At 46.9% G+C, this 19,861-nt stretch overlaps 2 protein-coding genes across 2 annotated transcripts; both read right to left on the bottom strand.

The window, feature by feature from the left end:
• Positions 1–1,552: 1,552 nt before the first annotated feature.
• LOC133389727 (cytoskeleton-associated protein 5-like) lies at positions 1,553–5,956 on the bottom strand. The gene is made up of 2 exons (XM_061637752.1): positions 5,946–5,956; positions 1,553–5,444 (listed from the first exon to the last, which is right to left on the bottom strand). The coding sequence occupies exons 1-2, from the start codon at positions 5,954–5,956 to the stop codon at positions 1,553–1,555; spliced, it is 3,903 nt and encodes a 1,300-aa protein (XP_061493736.1).
• A 5,863-nt stretch (positions 5,957–11,819) lies between these two features.
• SST (somatostatin) lies at positions 11,820–19,281 on the bottom strand. The gene is made up of 2 exons (XM_061634537.1): positions 19,141–19,281; positions 11,820–12,032 (listed from the first exon to the last, which is right to left on the bottom strand). Exons 1-2 carry the CDS (start codon positions 19,279–19,281, stop codon positions 11,820–11,822), a joined length of 354 nt encoding a protein of 117 aa, XP_061490521.1.
• Positions 19,282–19,861: the final 580 nt, after the last annotated feature.

Below are 19,861 nucleotides of genomic sequence, written 5' to 3'. Positions count from 1 at the left end.
GGCCACGTTTGGTCTGTGGGGCAGAGGCTCCCCACCCCCACTCCCAATCCAGGCCAGTATTTTTCTGCTCTAACAGTAGAACTCCTGGGTCTATGGTTTGAAGGCACATGAGGGCAGCACCCTGCTGAAGCTAAGCAGGGTCAGATCTGGTCAGTGCCTGGATGGGAAACCATCTGGGAACCATATGTAAGCCGCCTTGGGTTTCTAGCATGACAAGAAAGGCGGGGTAGAAATGTAATAAATAAATAAACAGGGCAGAGACGGAAAAACTCTGGCCTCTGGACCTGAGACCTTCCCATGTTGCCCACCAGGCCATTTTGGCCAAGCCACTCCCACCTGTCCTACTCCGGACATCATACGTGATGTCACATACAGGGCAGGTAAAGACATTTGGAAAGGCACCTGCAGAGCCCTGAGCACAGTGCGTTGCAAGCCACAGAGGGAAGGTTCTGCTATTTCTGGACGGTTTGGCTAGGCCATGCTGGGGGTTCAGCCTGGAGCCTTACACATGAATAGCATTGGCTCCATCACTACAGCCCTTCCCCTAAAGGGAAGGGCCTTCCCTAATTCTGTGTCCCACCACCTCCTATCATTAGCAGAAGCAGAATAAATTATGCAAACTGAGATTTGCATGATTTATTCAGGTGATCTACTAAGCCCTATTTATCTATGTGAGACTTTGATTCGGTCCCTTGTCACTCAGTACAGCATTGGCTGTTCTGAGTGCCACCAGCTTTCCTTCCCTTCCATCCACACCACCTAAGATCATAAGGAGAGCCAGGCTGCTGGATGAGTCCAGCGGCCCATCTAATCCAACATCCTGTTATCAGTCAGTGGCCAACCAGATGCCCATGAAACCTGCAAGCAGGACCTGAGCATAAGAGCACTCTCCCCTCCTACGGTTTCCAGCAACTGGTATTCGGTAGCATGCTACTCCGGCAATGGAGGTAAAACATAGCTACCATGGCTAGTAGCCACTGATGCCCTTATCCTCCACGAATGGGTCTAATCTTCTTTTAAAGCCATCCTGGTTGGTGGCCACCACTGCCTCTTGCAGGAGCAAATTCCATAGTTTTAACTATGCACTGTGAGAAAAAGTACTTCCTTCCTGTCCTGAATCACCCAACATTCAGCTTCGAGGGACGGCCGTGGATTCTAGTATTATGAGAGAGGGAGAAAGACTTCTCCCTGAGATCCTTTTCATAGGAGATGGTGATGACTGAACCAAGGAAGAATTTCATAAATGTATCACATGTGGCTCTACCACTGAGCTGTGGCTGCTGAGTCCTACAGCCATCACCCCCAGGCACTTCTGGAACAAGCCCATCAATCAACCCCAGATAACCCAGGAATGACGTCAGTTATGGCACCTCTGGTGTCTTAGGTAGGTGGTTGATTTTATTGGTTAGCTTTTCACCTTGTGAATGATCTGCTGGCTCAAAAGGCAGGGCCATTAAAAAGTATACCTGGCCAAGTCATTGACCTTCTGCAACTGGAGCTCCTTACTTGACAGCATGTTTTTTTAAGGTGGGCGGGCGATGCAACTTCAGCCTCACTCTAAGCCAGTTTCTACAGAAAAACAGCTCTTCTGTTTGCTTTCTCTCTCTGACCCTATAACTGCCAAACCGTGCTTGACATAGCTCCGGAAAAGGAGGGAGCTGTTTTTCAAGAAAGGTTCCAAGTTAGCCTCTGGGTTTTTCTCCTTGTATTCATAGAGTTCCTCAAGGCCTGCCCTGGCAGTCTCCTTGGAGTTGATCTTCTTGAAAATGGCGGCCAGTGTATCATTTGCATGGACCTCAGCTGGGCCCGAAGAGCCCTTGTCCCCATCAGTGTCAGCCTGCTCCACCAAGTGCCTCACAGCCTTCCACAGGTGGGCCTCAAGCTCAGACTCACCTCTGTTCTCTATCAGCCCAAGGTGGTCCAAGATCTCTGCTCCCTTCAGCTTGCAAAGGGTGTTCAGAAGAGTCTTCAGTGCCCGGAGTGGGTAGTTGCTCTGGTGCTGCTTCAACTTTTCTTTGGGCAATGCCTTCATGAAGATGTGGACTTCCAGGAGGAGCTGGTCCAAATTGAGATTACTGATGGTTAGTGGAAGGAACTTGGTGGCTTTCCACAAGCATTTGGCCACCATTTCAGAAAAGGCGATGGGATTAGTGGGGGCAGTCAATCCTTCATGAAGCAGAAGCAGCAAAGAGCTGAGAAGCCTGGTATGGTCTGATTTCTCCAGCACCTTGTTTATCAAGAGATTGACAGACTGGGCAATGCCCTGGCCTTCTTGAAGCTCTTCAATGGGAGCATCCAGCAATAAGGTGATGAGGCTGTTTATGAGGTCCTTCAGCACCCCAGCAGAAGCTTCCTGGGCGAGGCTTTCCACCTGGAAGAGGCAGACCATGTTGGAAATGACACAGCTGTAAAGCTCAATGGCTTTTTCCTTCCTCATCTCCCTCTCCGCTGTCACATGGAGCTGGTGGATGAACTTCAGTTGCCGGAGCATTGCTATCAAGAATGGGTTGATATGGCCAGACATGGTGTCCACGTTGCCCTCCTGCCTTAGAATCTCTCGGATTTGCACTAGTGCCTCAATACTAGTGCTGATGCTGCCACTGGCTACACGGCAGATGATCATATTGATGTTGGGGGTGATGCTGCTCCCAGCCTGAGGCTCAGGGTTCATGCCACAGGGAATGATTACAACTGGTTTTGGACTCTTGCCGAAGGCCATGCCATCCGCATTCTCCCCCCCAGCTTGCTCCATATGGGAAACCAAATATTCTTCCCCTGTGTGGCTGCCAGATCCGTGGCTTTGTCTGTAGCCTTCTAATGACCCCAGCCTAAAACCCAGGTTGAAGACCTGAGTGTCCACTTTTTCTTCCTTGACTTGTTTGGCCGCTGCCTCTTTCATGCTCTCTTCCAATAAGCTCATGTGTTTGTCAGAGATATTCCCGATTGCCTTGAATGCCTCGACTCCGTAAACATCCCGGGCAATCGCAATGACCTTTAAGGCCACACAATGGACAGCATTGTTTGAATCTCCTGTTAAGGTGATGAGGGTCTTCAGGGTTTTGCTGGGGTTTGGCTGACACACTTCTGGACCATGTGTCTTGAGCAGCCATCCTAGCTCTTTCAAGCACCCCACCCGCTGGTTGGCATTCTTGGCCTGTGCTCCCTCCAGAAGGAAACAGAAGGTCTTGGAAGCTGGGTAGATCAGGGTGGTCTGCTTCACTATGGCCCGCACCTCTTTGAGGATGGACTCTTTAGTGCCCCCCATTTTCAGGAGGAGGTAGGGAAGGAAGGAGGTGGCCTCGTTCTCCATCAGCTGGTATCTCTCCTCAATCAGGAGACTGAAGAGCCTTTTGAGGTACTCCAAGGTCTTCATCAGCACCCATGTGTTGGTATCAAAGAGCCGCAGGCTGAGCCATTTCAGGATGAGGTCCAGGCAGCTGATGACCCCGTCCTTCTCACTCTCCAGGTGCTTGGTCATCACAGTCAGAGCTTTGATGTGGTGCTGGAAGTTGGAGTGGAACAGCTCCTCCTGCAGCCAGTTAGAGAGGCAACCACACATCTGAGCCTTCAGCTGCTCCACATACTTGCTGCTCGGGGTGCTGAAGTTCCACCTCAGCACCTTCAGAGCCTTCTCATCCTTTGCCCTCTGCTCTTTGGCTTTGGGGACGATGATGAAAATGGGGCCCAGCTTGCTGGTGTCTTCCTTCATGCTGAGTTTTGTCTGCACCTTCACATTCAGTAGTCTCTTGGGCTTGGAGACAATTCCTTCTGGTTTGGCGTTTTTGATATCGAAGCCCACCTCACTGGATCCTACATTTTCAGTAAAGAAGGAGGCTGAGTTGCACGGCTGGGGAGAAACCAAGATTGATTTGGGCCAAGACTTACCCCTCGGGAGCTTGGAAAGTGACTTGGAAAAACTGAGGATGGGCTTGGATGGGTGGCCAGCTTTGGCTTCCTCCAGCAGAGAGAGCACCTGTTCTTTGGAAGCTGGTTTCAGTTTGCTGGCAGCTTCAGACATCCTCTCAAAGCCAAGCTGGAGAAGAAAAAATGGCAGGGCCTCATGTGCAACCGTGCGCATTTCCTCATGACGGTCCTCCAAGGCTGCATAGACGTGAGGCAGGCAACGAAGCAGGTCACTGGGAGCAGAACTGGAAGACGGCAGCTTCTCAGCCAGCCAGCCCAGGAGCCCCTGCCTCTGGAAAAAATTCTCCTTCTTCAGATCTGCAGAGAGATCTTCCCCATCCAGCCATTCCTTCATGCCGGTTTGCTCCGCCCAGGTGTCCACAGTCATGAGGGCTGCAGCTCGCAGGCTGCTCTTACTGTCTCTTAAGATGGCGATGATGGACATTCCCAGAGTCTTGACATGTTGCCTGATGCCTGGGCCCATGACCTTCGCCAGCTGCTGAAGGATAAAGAGGGTCTGCTTCACAAGGGCTTTATTGGAGTCATGCAGGCAAGCCTGCAAGGCAATGGGGAGGTCCCCAAGGCTGGGCTGGATGGAACTAACATCATTGAGGATCCTGGAAACCTCCTCGAGCCCTTCCTTCCGGACCTTCCAGCTCGCATCCTGCATCTTGGACATCAGCTCAGTTGAGATCTTCTTGCTAATGTCAACCGCTCCAGTTCTCCTGCAGGGCTGAGCATCGCCCCCTCTCTGTTCATTCCCGCCATCCCTACAAAACTTGCAGCGGCCACGGATGGGAGGGGGCGGACTTTGACCATTTACTTTCTCAAACTCTGAATCGATCTGGCAGAGAAGAGAGGGCTTTTCATCCTCAAAAAAGGCCCTTAGCGGGGCTCCGACATACAGGTACATCACTCCCAGGAGGTTGAAGGCGGAAGCTCGCTCATCCGGGTGGGCAGCAGCCAAGGCAGATTTAATGTAGCAGACAAAGGCTTTGGCCTCCATACCTCCAAAGCCAAAGTCTTTAATGGCACCAGCCAGCCAGTTTAGGGTTTCGGAGTGCGTTCTGGGGCTGTCTTGCAAAAAGGCTGCTTCTATGACCTTCCCTGCCGTCCAGGACAACCCGCAGGCATCTGCTACCGCAGTCAGAGCTTCCTTGGTGTCATCGCTACAGATTACATCCCCGATCTTGTCCACCAGGTTTCCCAGGACAAACTGAGCTGAGGTTTTGGAGAAGTTCCCTCTCTGGGCAATGAGGGCGACAATGTGCAGCTTCTTCTGCATCACTTGGAGCTTTGTCTCGTTCCATCCTGGTTCTTTATCCAGCAGCCGCACAAGAGCCTGGCAGGGCACCTGGTTCTTCTCCATTCCTTCCACGGCCTTCTCAAATGCCTCCAGGCAGGAAATCCGCTCTTTCCAGTTGCTGCTGTCCAGATGTTGGAGGCAGGACGCTGGGAGAACAGCTGCAGCTTCCAGTTCACATGATTCTTCTGAGAGTTCCGCCTCAGGCACGTTTCTTGGATCTAGCATCTTGACTGACCTTGAGTTCTAGAACTCTGGCTAGCCATGTGGGACATGGTGGCTTTGCCCTCTCTTGGGTGGCCCTCAGTTCAGGGAGACCAAAGGACATTCCGGGAGATGGGAGAGATGGCGGAGGAGTCCTTCAGTGTTCCTTGTTACGCCCCACCCTCCACCCTGCCCCCCCCAGAAAGGAGATGACAGTTCCCAGACCTTGGGGAACGGGGCCTTCCTGAGGGGCTGCTGCTCTGGCTGACTTCTGATGACTTCTGCCTGAAGACAGCTTGGGTTCATTGTGATGTCAGCGAGAATGGAGGCCACTAGCAGAGCACAAAGAAATCAAGGGAGGAGATGATCTCATAACCCTTGTGAGAAGCTCCAGAGTAGGATGGTAAGTTTGGGGTGGGTGGCAGCCTGAGAGGGGGCCTTCTTTGTGGCTGCCTCTAAGTTGTGAAATTCCCTCTCCACAAAGTTGTGTCTGGCACCTTCACCGTACAGTTTCTGTCATAGGCTGAAGAGGCACCTCTTCACCATGGCCTTTGACACTTGAGATACTAGACCCTCTCCAGCTGTTAATGTAACTTGTTTTAAATTGCTGTTAATACTGCATTTTATGTTGTTAATCATCATCATCATCCTACATTTTTACGTTATTTATCGGTGGTGGTAGGAAGCTATAGTTAAGTAGTATTTATTTTCTTAGATTTACATCCCAGTTTTCTTCCATCATGGAATGCAAGGTGGCATCTGTGGCATTTTCAGGAGGTCTCCCATCCAGACTCAGACCAGACCTGCTTAGCTTCAGGAGGTGCCGGTGGAGACAATACAGAGCTAGATGGACTGGTGACATGACTCAGTATGAGGTACCTGAGTACCTAACTATATACTTACTGAGAGGGATCATATGGGATATATAAACTGAGTAGATTTTTTTTCTTTATTTCTGTTTGGTTGATTGTGTGTGCGTATATATAGGGATGTATTCAACATAGCATTAAGCAGATTGTTCCATCAGTGCAAAGATTTCTTCTTGTGCAGTGGAACAATCTTCCCTTCTCCTCCCCCATGCACCTGCTAAATCTGTTCTGGGGGTTCCTCCCACGCTCCAGAGCAGATTTGGGGATAGTGTGTGGCCATATGGAGGGAGGAGAGGGGGGTAATCCTGTTGCATTCATGCTAATGGTTGCGCTAGTGTAACGTTTTAGTTGAATATCACCCATAGATACAATGTAGAGAGGTGTGTACACACATTCACACACACACAATACCTTTTTTTTCTTGTGCATTCATGATGATGTGTGCTCATGATGGTATCAGGACAGCTATACATGATTCCACTTTCAATACTGTTTGCACCTGCAAAAGTTTTGAGATGGACATATTGCTTCATTTGCATTTGGTGCATGTACCGTAGCTCTCTGCTGAAATCTGTAACTTTTCATACCACAAATGTTCTGCTTTTTTTTGTCCCACTCTTATTGCACCATAGCACAAGACTGCCCCTCCAGATGACAATAATGCAGCTGGGGAACCAGTAAAGCACTAACATTGGAGAGATCTTGGCACTGGTGCAACAATGGCCTTAGAGCCATGTTGAATACAGCAGAGGCAGAGCTTGGAAAAGTTACTTTTTTAAAACTACAACTCCCATCAGCCTCAGCCAGCATGGCCACTGGATTGGGCTGATGGGAGTTGTAGTTCAAAAAAGTAACTTTTCCAAGCTCTGAGCAGAGGCTGGGGGCTCCATGTCAGTGGGTCAGTGGAATCCACTTCGGGTTTTAGCCTGAACTTTCAAGGAGCCGACCAATGTGCTTCAGCAAATCATCTCATCTAACTTGGCTCCCCTCAGTTCATTCTCTTTTTCTTAAGGGACTTCAGTGAAGCAAATCTGCTAACTGGTTATATTGTCAACAGGCAACTAAACTCAGAGAGTTCCACTATGCTGGGCAAACGGCCTAGCATATATTTGTTGCACATAATTGCCAAATAGTAACTACACCATTTATTTCAATCTCTTGCTTCCAAAAGTCTTACATCCAAAAAAAAAAAAGTTTACATCTCAAGTATCACTCCTGTGAACCCCAATATGGAACCTAACAATTTGTTCAAAGGAAACCAATGCTTTTCTACAAATTGCTTATTCTAGGAAATGTGCTTGAGCTCTGATTGCAGAATAAAGAATGAATCATAAGTGTGTGCTCTTGTTTGCTTGCTTGCTTGCTTATTTGTTTAACCTCGGGCACATGGAGGGGATTTGTTGCCATTTATCTAGAGACAGTAAAAAGCTCTTAGAGAATCAGAAAGAGGGAGTTTAAGAAACAAGCTTCCCCTTTCTTAGGAGGAAATGATGGTGCACATACAAGGCTTTCCCTCACCATCCATAACAACATCAGAAGAGCCTGGCTGCTGGTTCAGGCCAAAGGGGGCCCATCTAGTCCAGCATCCCGTTCACACAGCTGCCAACCAGATGCCTCTCTGGGAAACCCACAAGCAGGACCTGTGCAACATCAGCGCTTTCCCCACTTGTGCTTCCCAGCATTCAGATGCATACTGCCTCGGACAGAGGAGGTGGAGCATAACCGTCATGGCCATTGATAGCCTTTTCCTCCATGAATTTGTCTAATCCTCTTTTAAAGCCATTGCTCCTTCCTGTGGGAATGTCATAGTTTAACTATGAGCTATGTGCAAAGGTACTTTCTTTTGTGTGTCCTGCATCTTCCAACATTCAGCTTCTTTGGGTGTCCACGAGTTCTAGTGTTATGAGAGAAAGAGAAAAACATTTCTCTGTTCATTGTCTCCACACCATGCATAATTTAATACACCTAAGCAGAGCTTGGAAAAGTTACTTTTTGAACCACAACTCCCATCAGACCCAGCCAGTATGGCCACTGGATTGGGCTGATGGGAGTTGTAGTTCAAAAAAGTAACTTTTCCAAGCTCTGCACCTAAGTCATATCTCCTCTTACTTGCCTTTTCTCTAAACTAAAAAGCCCCAAATGCTGCAACCTTTCCTGATAGGTTTTAGTAAGGTATTTTATATTGTGACCTGCCCTGGGATCTTCTGTTGAAGGACAGGTAATAAATTTAACATCTTTTTGGCCCCAGGTAAAAATGTGCCTCTGTCCCGGACGTTTTGGCAGATTATGAAGATGTCTAATGTTAAGCTGTCATTGATGAACTCCTTTTGACAAAGCTTTTGCTATTGCTTTATTAGGGATTGTCTGTGAAAGTTTATGAACTGCTATAAGTTTTTATTATAACATAATCTTTTATCTATGCTTATGCTCGCTGGATCGTCACCTTGTAGTGGTGAGTGGGCTTGCGTGTTCCAATGAACCCTGTGAGCAATGCCGTTGGGAGTCATGTACTCCCAGCAGGGTCACCCATGGTGGTAAGGTCAAGGGAGAGGAACCAGACAAAGAACGATCCAAGAAAGTCCTCAAAGGCAGAACAGGAGGGGGATAACAATGCGTACGTTACAATGGCTGTGAAGGCGAATGAAGGCTGCAGCAGATAAAAGGCTTCTAGTTGTTGTGGTACCCATGCCATTGGATCAAAGCCTTTTTCTGTCAAGATTGTGTGTTGATCATCATGCACCGATCTCCCCACATAAAACAAATTCATGCACAGGTGTCTTCCAAGCATACCTTATCTTGGAAGACAATCTTACTCAGCCACGAGTGATCGCCAATGAAATGATGCTCTTTAAATACTTGCAAGTCACATGGAGACCTTCTTTGTGCCGCAAGCAACTAAAAAACTCAATCCATAATCATAAATAACAACAATCTCTAAATGGCTGTCCATTATGAACACATCCTCTAGAAAGGGAGCATCTTTTGCTACTTTTAATTAGGAAAATATATTTGAAGATGGAACCTTATGAACTTAGGAAGCTGCCTTATCATGAGTCAGAACACTGATCCGTCTTGCCCAGTTGTATCTACTCTGATCAACAGTATAGCTCTGCAGGGCTTCAGGAAGAGAAAAGCCTTTCTTGTCCCAAGTTTCAACTAGATACCTTGAAGATAGAACCTGGGACTTTCTGCACCCAAAGCAAATACTCTGACAACCATACATCTCTGCACCAGTCAATGTACAACATGGGAAAGTGCCAACATCCTTCTGGGAGGAAGGGCGGGATATAAATTTAATAAATGAATAAATGAATAAAATGCTTTATTCATCCATCATGGAAGTGAAATTTTCAACACGATACTGGACATTTGGACACATCCTCTACTGACATGAGTGCCTTTAACTGCTAGAATAACTTGCTTGAGAGTTTATTTTTTCAAGAGCTGGGAACTTTCTTTCAGCATTGATGCCATTTGAGGAAATCTATACTTATAATCCATGGAGGAGTTGTTAAATATTGTTCAAGAACTTATATTAGACACAAGTTTGATTTTACTGACGTTGCTTGAGAACCTGTTTGGAAAACTTTTTTTTAACTTATTTCATGATCTGGTTCAACTTGCACCTCACCCCTCTCAAAGCAAGTGAGGCAGACAGCAACAGTTACAAATCAATATAAAGCCTTAAAGTTAACATCTGCTTAAGTGCATCAGCTCCTTGTAATGTACCAACATGGTTTAAACTGACAAAACAAGAGAGCATAGTCAGAACCTCTCAACAGGTATGACTATGCTGACTGGGACTGAGGGGAATTTTAGTCCAAAGCATTTGGAGGGCATCAGGTTGAGGAAGACTGGAATAACTAAACTGTGTTAGGAGCATCCAGATGGGGGCATAATAACACAAAACAGGCCATTTGCATGTTGCAAATAGGCTATTGGCAACAGGGTTGCTTCTTTTTAACGTTATTGGCTTTTCCATTGAAAAGGTAAATCCAGATTAAATGGAGGTGGGGAAATACAGGCTGGCATTTTTATGCCAATGGCGTCATGTGGATGGCATGAAAAACTTGAATGCATAAGCAGCACCAATCCTACAATAAACATCCATCTGGAAGCATCCTGTGTATGCAACCTTTGCTAAAGAACATAAGAACCACCTTGCAAGGTCAGGCCAAGGTCCACCTCACTGAGCATTCTTTGCAAAAATCCTCACAACCAGAAGGCACTTAAGATGGTCCATCAGAGATTGACTAGTAGAGGTCACTGGTGAATTATGTTCTATACCTTCACATCCCTTACTCTAGGGAGGTCCAAAATTGTGGTGCAATCACCAAGAATAATTCTCTCTGCTTGCCTATGCTGTTTGCAAATGAATGGTGCTATTCTCTGCTTGTTAAATTCTATTTAACTATTTCGCTATTCTATGCTAGTTAAATCCATTTTCAAGATGACTTTAGAATGGTTTGCTTGTGTGTTTATGGATTTATTGGATACATTCACTATGAAAGATGTTCAAAGCAATGAACAACAATGCCTATTTAATTAACGAAGCACATGTTAGCAAATATGCTAAACAGCCTTCCCCAACCTGGTGCCTTCCAGATGTCTTGGACTACGGCTCCCATCAGCCCTGGCCAACATGGCCAAATATGATAAAGAATTATGGGATCTGTAGTCCAAAACATCTGGTTGTGAAAGGCTACACTAGGCTTCAACCACACTTAACATCCCTTTTTATTGATGCAGACAGACATCTAACTTTCCTGCTTCTTAGTAGCATGAATCTTAAGTGTAATATCTTAAGGTGACAGTCAATGTACTATCTGTGTATTGTATACTACAATGTGTCATCTGTTTATTACACTATCAAAATGTCTTGTTGGTATATCAGTGTATGCCTAACCATTCTAGAAATCCCTTCTAATTTTTGCCTGCCTGCATCTTAAGGGTGAGTGTCAACATGATCCGGTGTGCTGGGTTCAACAATATGCTTGGCCTGTAAAAGATTTCCATTTTTTTTAAAAAAAAATTACTTTGAAGAGCCTTGGTATTATGCACTGGACTCAGTCCTACTAAGGCCAGAGAAACTCAAGAAGCCAACAGTCAAGATTATTTTAGAAGCCTTTGTTGTGGCATTGCTTTTTAGTGTTAACTCTGTGGAAAGAAAGGAAAAGAAAGAAAGAAAAAGTATAACCATGACACTTTGAAACATAAACTTTATTGAAAGAAGGAATTAAAAATGGCACATCAGAGTGACTTGCAATGTAGGAGGTGGGCTGGTGTGTCATGAAGAAATAGTCAGAAATCACAAACTCCCAAGGAACTTGTGTACAATTGAAACTGAATATTTTATTAAAACAACTTCAAAATCAAACTGGGTTTTTTTCCTCTCTGTGTGTGGGGTTTTTTTTTTTCCTTTTCATTTTACCTTAACAATGTATTATATAATACAGTCTTCAGCTCCTGGCGTGAAGGGACTGAGAAATAAAAGGAGAGACTCAAGGTGGAAAGGGAAGGAAAGGAAGAGATTTCTCAAGCTAACAGGATGTGAACGTCTTCCAGAAGAAGTTCTTGCATCCGGCTTTGCGTTCTCGGGGTCCCAGAGCTGGGTTCAAGTTGGCTGATCTTTCCAGCTCCAGCCTCACTTCATCTTGCTCAGCGCCACGGGACAAATCGTCTGACTCTAGGGCCTCATTTTCCGTCTGGCTCGGTTCTGAGAGCAACTCCGCCAGGAAATACTTGGCCAATTCCTTTAGAGGGAAAAAGAGAGGGAGAGAGAAAGACCTTATTAGGACTTATTCGATGCCGACTGTGTGAGGCATCAAAACACAGAGCTGACTACCTCCCTGGACAAACGTCCATCTAAAACAAAAGAATAGGTGAAGAGGGCCAAAATAGCAGCCCAAAGGTCACAAGACCTCATCAGCAGCCTTCCAAGGGCCACATGCAAGCTGTTGCCAAGGCCAGAGGCAAAGTGGGCAGAGCAACATATGCAACTCTTACCTTTGTGCAACAGGCTACATTCCAGCAATGCAAAAAACATTGGTTCCTATACCATAGGTTAATACACATCCGTCTCTCTAGGCAAGCAAGAGTCATTATCATCATTCAAGGACTCATTCCATCCAGGCAAAAGCACTCAAGGAGGGCACAGAGCAGAGCCAATGAGAGGGGGGGCACAACTGAGCTACCGCCAAGAGGTTCCCCACTCTGGCCTACAAGGACTACCAAGCCTTAGAATGGCAGCTGTAGTTCATCAGTGGAATGCCACATCTCTTGATTTCCACATCTCTTGATTTGTCCCTAAACTAGACAAGCAGAGGCTGCATGTGTGAACTGGAGGATAGGGCTGGTTTCACACTGCATGTCATTCCTTTACTCTGACAATTTCTTACCTGGCAATTTGCGCATTGTATTTGACCTTTCACACAACATACAAGCTAGTTTCGGCATTCTAATGGAATATAGTGCAAGTTTAGCACTAATTTCTGTGATAAATAATAGCAGAAATAATCCGTTGGCAAGCTTGGGAACCTGGAAAAGTGCAGTTCTGCTCTCGCTGCAGCCGCTAATGTGACAGGCATCCCAGCAGGCAATGCATTCCCGCCAGTTAGGCGCGCACTTTTTTTCGCCTGACAAAAATTGTACTGGTAGTCTGGCGTAGACATGGATAGCAGCATTTTCCTATATACGCCCCTGTGTCCAGACACTAACTCAAGCAGTGAATTATGAGGGAAATACTGTGTGCATGTGTATAATGGGTGAGGGGCGAAAAGAAGCTGCTCTTCATTGCAGCTGTGTGAAAGGCCATTGCGCAAAATGCTGGTATATTAGCTGAAAAAGCTGCTGGTCCTTAACGCAAGAGGTACTGCAGTATGAAAGGAATTTTAGAAATTGGGACAGAAGCGCTACCTTTTAAATCCGTTAAACTAACGCAATCAGCCCCATGTGTGAAAGCAGCCTAGGTCTATCAGTGGCTAATTACTTAACATATTTATCTGCTATTGTTGTAAGCAAAGGGCAGGTAACCTCTGCCCCCCCCCTGTTGTTGGACTCCAACCCCCATCAGCCCCAGCCAGCATGGCCAGTGGTCAGGGATGGTGGGAGCTAGAGTCTAGCAACATCTAGCAAAGGTCAAAGGTTAGCCACCCCGTTCTCAGCTCTCTTTTTTTCAAATGCCTCTCATTCCTAAATCAAAATTTGTATCAAAGTCCAAACTCCCCATACATTGTAAACATCTGCTTATGGCTGTGGAGATGAAGAATGACTTATGGGGCACTTCAAATATGACAAAATCTCTACTAGGAAAGAATATCATTGCGGTGGAAAGTGGTATTAATGTTGACAGTAAAATATAAAACAAATCCCTATGTGGAAACAGCACATGGCCTGTATAAGCATCAAATTATATACTATTTTATGAAGTATACAGTTACGCCATAAATGAAATTCCTATGCTATCTCTGATAGTAGTGAAGTACCATGGCTGTTGTATTCATAGCTGTTCATCCACAACAGCAATAGCTATTGCCTTCATCCCCTGTTTGGGGAGCATCTCTGCTTGGGAAACTGCCGTCACTCAATGGCAGAGCATCTGATTTGCACACAAAAGGCCCCATGCTCAATCCCTGGCATCTTCAGGTAGGGCTAAAGATCCTTTTTCTGCCTGACACCCTGGAGAGCTGCTGCCATCTACTGAGCGAGATGAAACAATTAAATTACTTGGTACAACACAGTTTCATGTGCTCCTACTGAGGCCATAGCTCAGTTGTGGAAGAGCTACTTTGCATGCAGAAGGTGCCAGGTTCGGTCCCCAGCATCTCCCAGCAGGACTGGGAGAGAGCCCTGCCTGAAATCCTGGAGAGCTGCTGCCAGTTAATGTTGACAGCATTGAGCTAGATGGACCAATGATCTGACTCAGTAGAAGGTTCCTATGTAGGACAAGTCTTCCAACAACTATTGAACATGATAGCTAAATGGAGCCTCCATGTGTAGAGGCACTCTACCTGAGTAGCAGATGAAGTGGGAGGACAAACAACAGGGGAAGGGTGTAAGTGCTTTGCTTCTATGTTTTCTGGGGGCATCTGGAAGCTGAAATTAAAATAATGCTGGACTACATGAACTTTTGTCTGACCCACCAAGCGAATCTTATGATTTCATCTCATGTTCTTTCATATCCCCTCCACCAGGTTTCCACAGAACAGTTATTTGGAGAAGGAGCTGTGCTCCATACAGTAACTGATCCAATGAACAGAGGTGGATTTAGATCTGCCAAGTGACTACCACCCACAGGAGGACCAGCATTGGGCAGGCTCATCCAGGGTGCTCTGTCACATAATGGACTCTGAGGCCATCACATTTTCCACAAGGAGAATTTTGATGACCTGTTGGCAGTGTGGCAGTGCCAGTGCTCACCATTCCTCCGTCCCTTCATTGACCAGTCCCAAATGTATGTCACCATGTAGTTACTGCAGAAGGCCAGCAGCCAGGCTATGATCTGAAGGCACATGAGGCCAGCACCCTGCTGGAGCTAAGCAGGGTCAGGTCTGGGAGACTGCCTGGGAACCATATGTGGGAACAAAGCCCTATGAGGAGAGACTGAAAGAACTGGGCAGGTTTAGCCTGAAGAACAGAAGACTGAGGGGAGATATGACAGCACTCTTCAAGTATATGAAAGGTTGTCACATCGAGGAGGGCCGGGATCTCTTCTCGATCGTCCCAGAGTGCAGGACACAGAATAATAGGCTCAAGTTGCAGGAAGCCAGATTTCAACTGGACATCAGGAAAAACTTCCTAACAGTTAGAGCCATACGATAACGGAACCAATCACCTAGAGAGGTAGTGGGCTCTCCAACACTGGACACATTCAAGAGGCAGCTGGACAGCCATCTGTCAGGAATGCTTTGATTTGGATTCCTGCATTGAGCAGGGGGTTGGACTTGATGGTTTTATAGGCCCTTACTCTACTGTTCTATGATTCTATGTAAGCCGCCTTGGGTTTCTACGATGAAAAGAAAGGCGGGGTATAAATATAATAAATAAATAATAAATAATGAAAGGGGAAAGGAAGCAGCCATCTGGATCCACTCGGAGTGGTGGATCTTAGCATGTGTCAACCAGCTCTTTATGCTGATGGAGATTTTCAGTGAGCAAGACAGGGAAGATCTGAAAGATGTTCTCAGGAACTCCATTATCAGACGGGCACATTTAGGAAGTGTTCTGTGCCTCTCAAATGCTCGCTATTGTATCGAATCATTTTGTGCTACTCAAATGTTTGCTTGGCTCACCGGCAGAGCACATGTTTTGCATGCCAAAGGTCCGAGGTTCAGTTCTCAAGAAGAACTGGGAAAGAGCCCTCCTGAAACCCTGGAGGGATGCTGCCAATCCGTGTCGGCAATTCTGAGCTAGATGAACCAACGGTTGGTAGAAGGCAGCTTCCTACCTTCCAGTGCTAGCCACATGGCTGGCCCTTGAAACATTGTGATCTTACAAGAATTTGCTTGCTTGTTTAATTTATATCTTGCCCTTTCTCCCAGAAGGAGCTCAGATTCAAGTTTTTGAATCTGACCTGTTCTCCACCACCACCACCGCTGCCATCCCAGGACCAACACAACATCCCTCTGGTAACTTCCCTAAGGCTTCAATGTAAGCACACTTGCTAGGATGCAAACAAACTCAACAGGGCTTCCTTCAGAGTAAACCTGGTTAGGCAGAGCTGTTGTAGCGAGATCATTTTCAGCACCCTGGAGAGCTCCACATCAACGTCTATGAGCCCTGGCTGGTCCCCTAGCTGATATAAAGGATGCTGTGGTTGTGACAGAGGACTGGATGATAGCATTAAAATGCTTTCTCTTGTTAGGAAAGTCAAGGGGAATTGTACTAGCCGAACATGTATTTATTTATATTTCTGAAACTGATAAAAACACTGTGGGAAAAACCGCAGTGCTCAGGACCAGCCCAAGGCATTGTGCTGCCTGAAGTGGAACAGCAAAGAGCACCCATTCCCACCCATCCATTCACCAACCCCACCAAGTCCAAATGTATAGTATCCAGAGCTAGTTGAGTTTTGGGCAGCAGAGGCAAAAAAAATCCCATAAGTTCCTCCCTGCCTCCCTGCCGGTAAAAATGCGATAATTTTTTAAAAAAATAAAATAATGAACACCGTAAGCACCTCTTTGTTGTAATTTTTTAAATTGTGAATTTTATAATAATAAAATTAAGAACATAGGAGGCTGCCTTATATTGAGTCAGACCACTGGTCCATCTTGCTCCACAGTCTGCGTCTGTGTTAGAATTGCTTGTTAATATGTGTTTTTTTAATAATATGTTTTAACCCTTTTTTAAAAAGATGTATTTAAAGCTTTTTTAAAAAAATGTTTTAACATTGTTTTGTTTTAATGTATTTTAAGGTCTATTTTTATTATGTTTTAAAGTGTTTTTAGCATTTCTGTTTGCTGCTCTGGGCTCCTGCTGGGAGGAAGGGCGGGATATAAATCAATCAATCAATAAATTAATATTGTCCACACTGTCATGCAGCAGCTCTCCAGGGGAGGGGCTGTAGTCAAGGGTACAGCTTCTGCTTTGCATCCAGATGGCCCCAGGTCCAGTCGTGCTCAGCACCCTGTTTTCATCTGGATGGTCCTGGGGCAGCAGTCATCCTCCTGCAGCTGGCATTCAGGAGTGTGCTGCCTCTGAATCTTGATGTTCTAAGTTATGGTGCCAATAGGTTTCACAGCAATAGAGTCCTGTGGTACTGCACAGGATAACTACGAGTCAACAGTGGTGTGAGCTGTGATGGACAAATCCCTACTTAATCACATGCACACTGTGGACAGAGAAAGTGGAGGGTGCACACGTAAAGACGCACCCTGATGATATTAGGAACGTGAGAAAGCTGCCTTACCCCAAATCAGAGCATTGGTCTGTCTAGCTCAGTAGTGCCCACACTGGCTGGCAGCAGCTGTCCACAGTTCCAGGCAGGAGCCTTTCCCCAGCCCTACAAAGAGAAGCTGAGGGTGTTCTGCAGATGCTCAGTCCTTTCCCGAGCCAGGGTTTAGCCTGAGACACACCCAATGCATGCACACATGCACGCAGGCAGAGCAAATCGCGGGGCCTTTGTGTGAGGTGGGTCTCCCAGACACATGTCAGGGAGAAAAAAACACCTGTCTCCGAGTTGTCTCTAACAGGGATCTCGCCACGCCCAAAGGAGAATTCATACTGAAGACATTTCAATGTGTTGGATTAATTTGAATTATGGAGTGCTTGGATTTGAGGCTAGCTGCCGTAGTGGTTAGAAGGTTGGACTACAACCTGGGAGACCAGGGTTCAAATCCCCACACAGCCATGGAGCTCACTGGGTGACCTTGGGCCAGTCACTGCCTCTCAGCCTCAGAGGGAGGCAATGGTAAACCCCCTCTGAATACCGCTTAGCATGAAAACCCTCTTCATAGAGTCACCATAAGTCGGACTTGAAGGCAGACCATTCCCATTTTTTAAAGTTTGGGCTGCTTGTGTTTACTGCCTTTGTTTGCATGGAGCTGGGCTCTTCAGCACTTTCCCAGCACAAGCCTGTGCTTGCCTACTCAAATCAGAAGGGAGTCCCTATGAATGCAACCAGACTTACTCCAGGTAAGTGAATGTAGGGGTGCTTCCAGCCAGGGGTCTGCTGGGAGATCAGTGCTCCACATGACTGCAAATTGGTATCAGAGTCTACACAATGTTGCCCTCAAAATGCCAACCTGTATTCCCCTCCTCCTCCTTTAATCCAGATTTACCATTTCTGGGGGAAATCTTATAAGTTAAAAAAAAAAGCTGCCGCCAATGACTCATTTCTGATATCTGAACACTCATTTATTAATTATTTGTTTGTTTGTTTATTGTTTGATTTATATCCCACCCTTCCTCCCAGCAGGAGCCCAGCGCGGCAATTTACAATACTAAGTCTACACTTGGAAGCACCCAGGACAACATCCTTATTCATGGGTTGTTGATTTTTTGGTCCTTTTCATTTTGTTTTGTTTTTTTTCATGTTACCACGAATGCCTCTTTCAGAGAAAGGCAATTCATAAATCCACACAGTTTTAAAATATTCTTTCTTTAAAAAAAAAAAAACACGTTAAAGTCTTATATTGTCTATGATCAAGTAATCAAAACGCAGCTACTAAAATGGTGATTTCACGGGTCTTCATTTTCTAATATGAATTTTAAAACAGGCTCTGGACCAGACTGAAGTTAGTGCTTTTACATGCTCAGAGGCACTCTTCTCCTGCTCCTGGCATTTCAAAAGAGGTTGCTTTGTAGGGAGAGAGGTACTGGGGTCAAACATGACTGGGGGTCGCTCTCACCCTTTCCAATTATCCTAAGGGCTCAGTGGCACAGATGGCTTCAAACTGGGGTTAGATCAATTCAGGGAGGAGGAGATGTTTGAATTATAAGACGATCTGTTCCAGCATCCTTTCTCACAGTGGACAACCAGATGCCTTTGTCTGCATCAAGCCATGGCCTATAGCCACAATAGCTAAAATAAAATAGAACAAAAATGGAACCTCCAGGTTCAGAGACAGTCTACCTCTCAAAAGCTGTTACTGGGAGACGGCTGTTGCCCTACTTAGCCAATCTTGGCTTTCCCTCTGTTCTTATGAGTATTGACAGTTGAGGTATATGGAACCCTCCACGGACAGTGGCAGCCTATCTCAACATTACCGATTTGACTCAACACCTCTTCAGCTGCTGCTCCTTCTGAGTCGTGATACCAAGAAGGGATCCTGCACCTGTCCAGACTCTCTTCAGTCCCTATAACTCTGGGGCCCCCCGCGCCCTTCTCGCCTCCTTCCTCCGGCTCCTGGGTTCCTTCCTTACCTGTTTCCCCGCTGCCGCGGCCAGGGACTTCTGCAGGAACTGCCGGAGTCTCGGGTCCGAGGGGGCGGCGGCCACGCTGCTCAGCGCCAGGGCGACCGAGACGAGCAGGGCGAGGGCGCACTGGAGGCGGCAGGTCAGCATGCTGGCGAAGCCGGAGGGAGCGGCTCCTTCCTGGGGAAAGTGAGCGGGAAAGGAGGCGAAGAGCGCGGCAGGGCGGGACGGGACGCCGAGGTGGCGGCGCTGCTGCTGCTGCTGCTGCTCGTTGGGATCCTCGGGATCGCGGCTGTTGGCCTCGCTCGCGCTGGCGGCTGCAGATCTTCGCTTCTGGGATCTCCACCGACGCCCCCACTTTTATAATGCGTTGTGCTGACGTCAAAGAAGGGGGCACAGCCCCCCTTCCTCGCCCCGTGGCGACAAGGAGCCCGACGCTTTTCGACGCCCCATTAAGCGCGCAGATTCCCCCCCCCAAAGCGACGGGCCCGACACGTGTCTGCAGGCAGGGGCAGAGCTGAGAGAGGAGGAGGAGGACTTCGGAGTCATGGCGACACTTGCTCCCTTAGGCACGCCACACACCCACACCCAAGTTTCTTCCCCACAAATAACCCCGATTTGGGCAGGATCGGAGGATAAAGTTTCTCCACGTCCTCAAATCGGAACGCAGAGCAGCCAGCTTTTGGGTAACTTTGATCTGGCTTGGGGGCATTGGCGAATTCCCCCCTCA

This window comes from Rhineura floridana, chromosome 7, assembly GCF_030035675.1.
Source record: "Rhineura floridana isolate rRhiFlo1 chromosome 7, rRhiFlo1.hap2, whole genome shotgun sequence".
In the NCBI taxonomy this organism is placed as follows: domain Eukaryota; kingdom Metazoa; phylum Chordata; class Lepidosauria; order Squamata; family Rhineuridae; genus Rhineura; species Rhineura floridana.
Note: the sequence above shows the minus strand (reverse complement) of the source record. Positions and strands in the feature narration are given on the sequence as shown.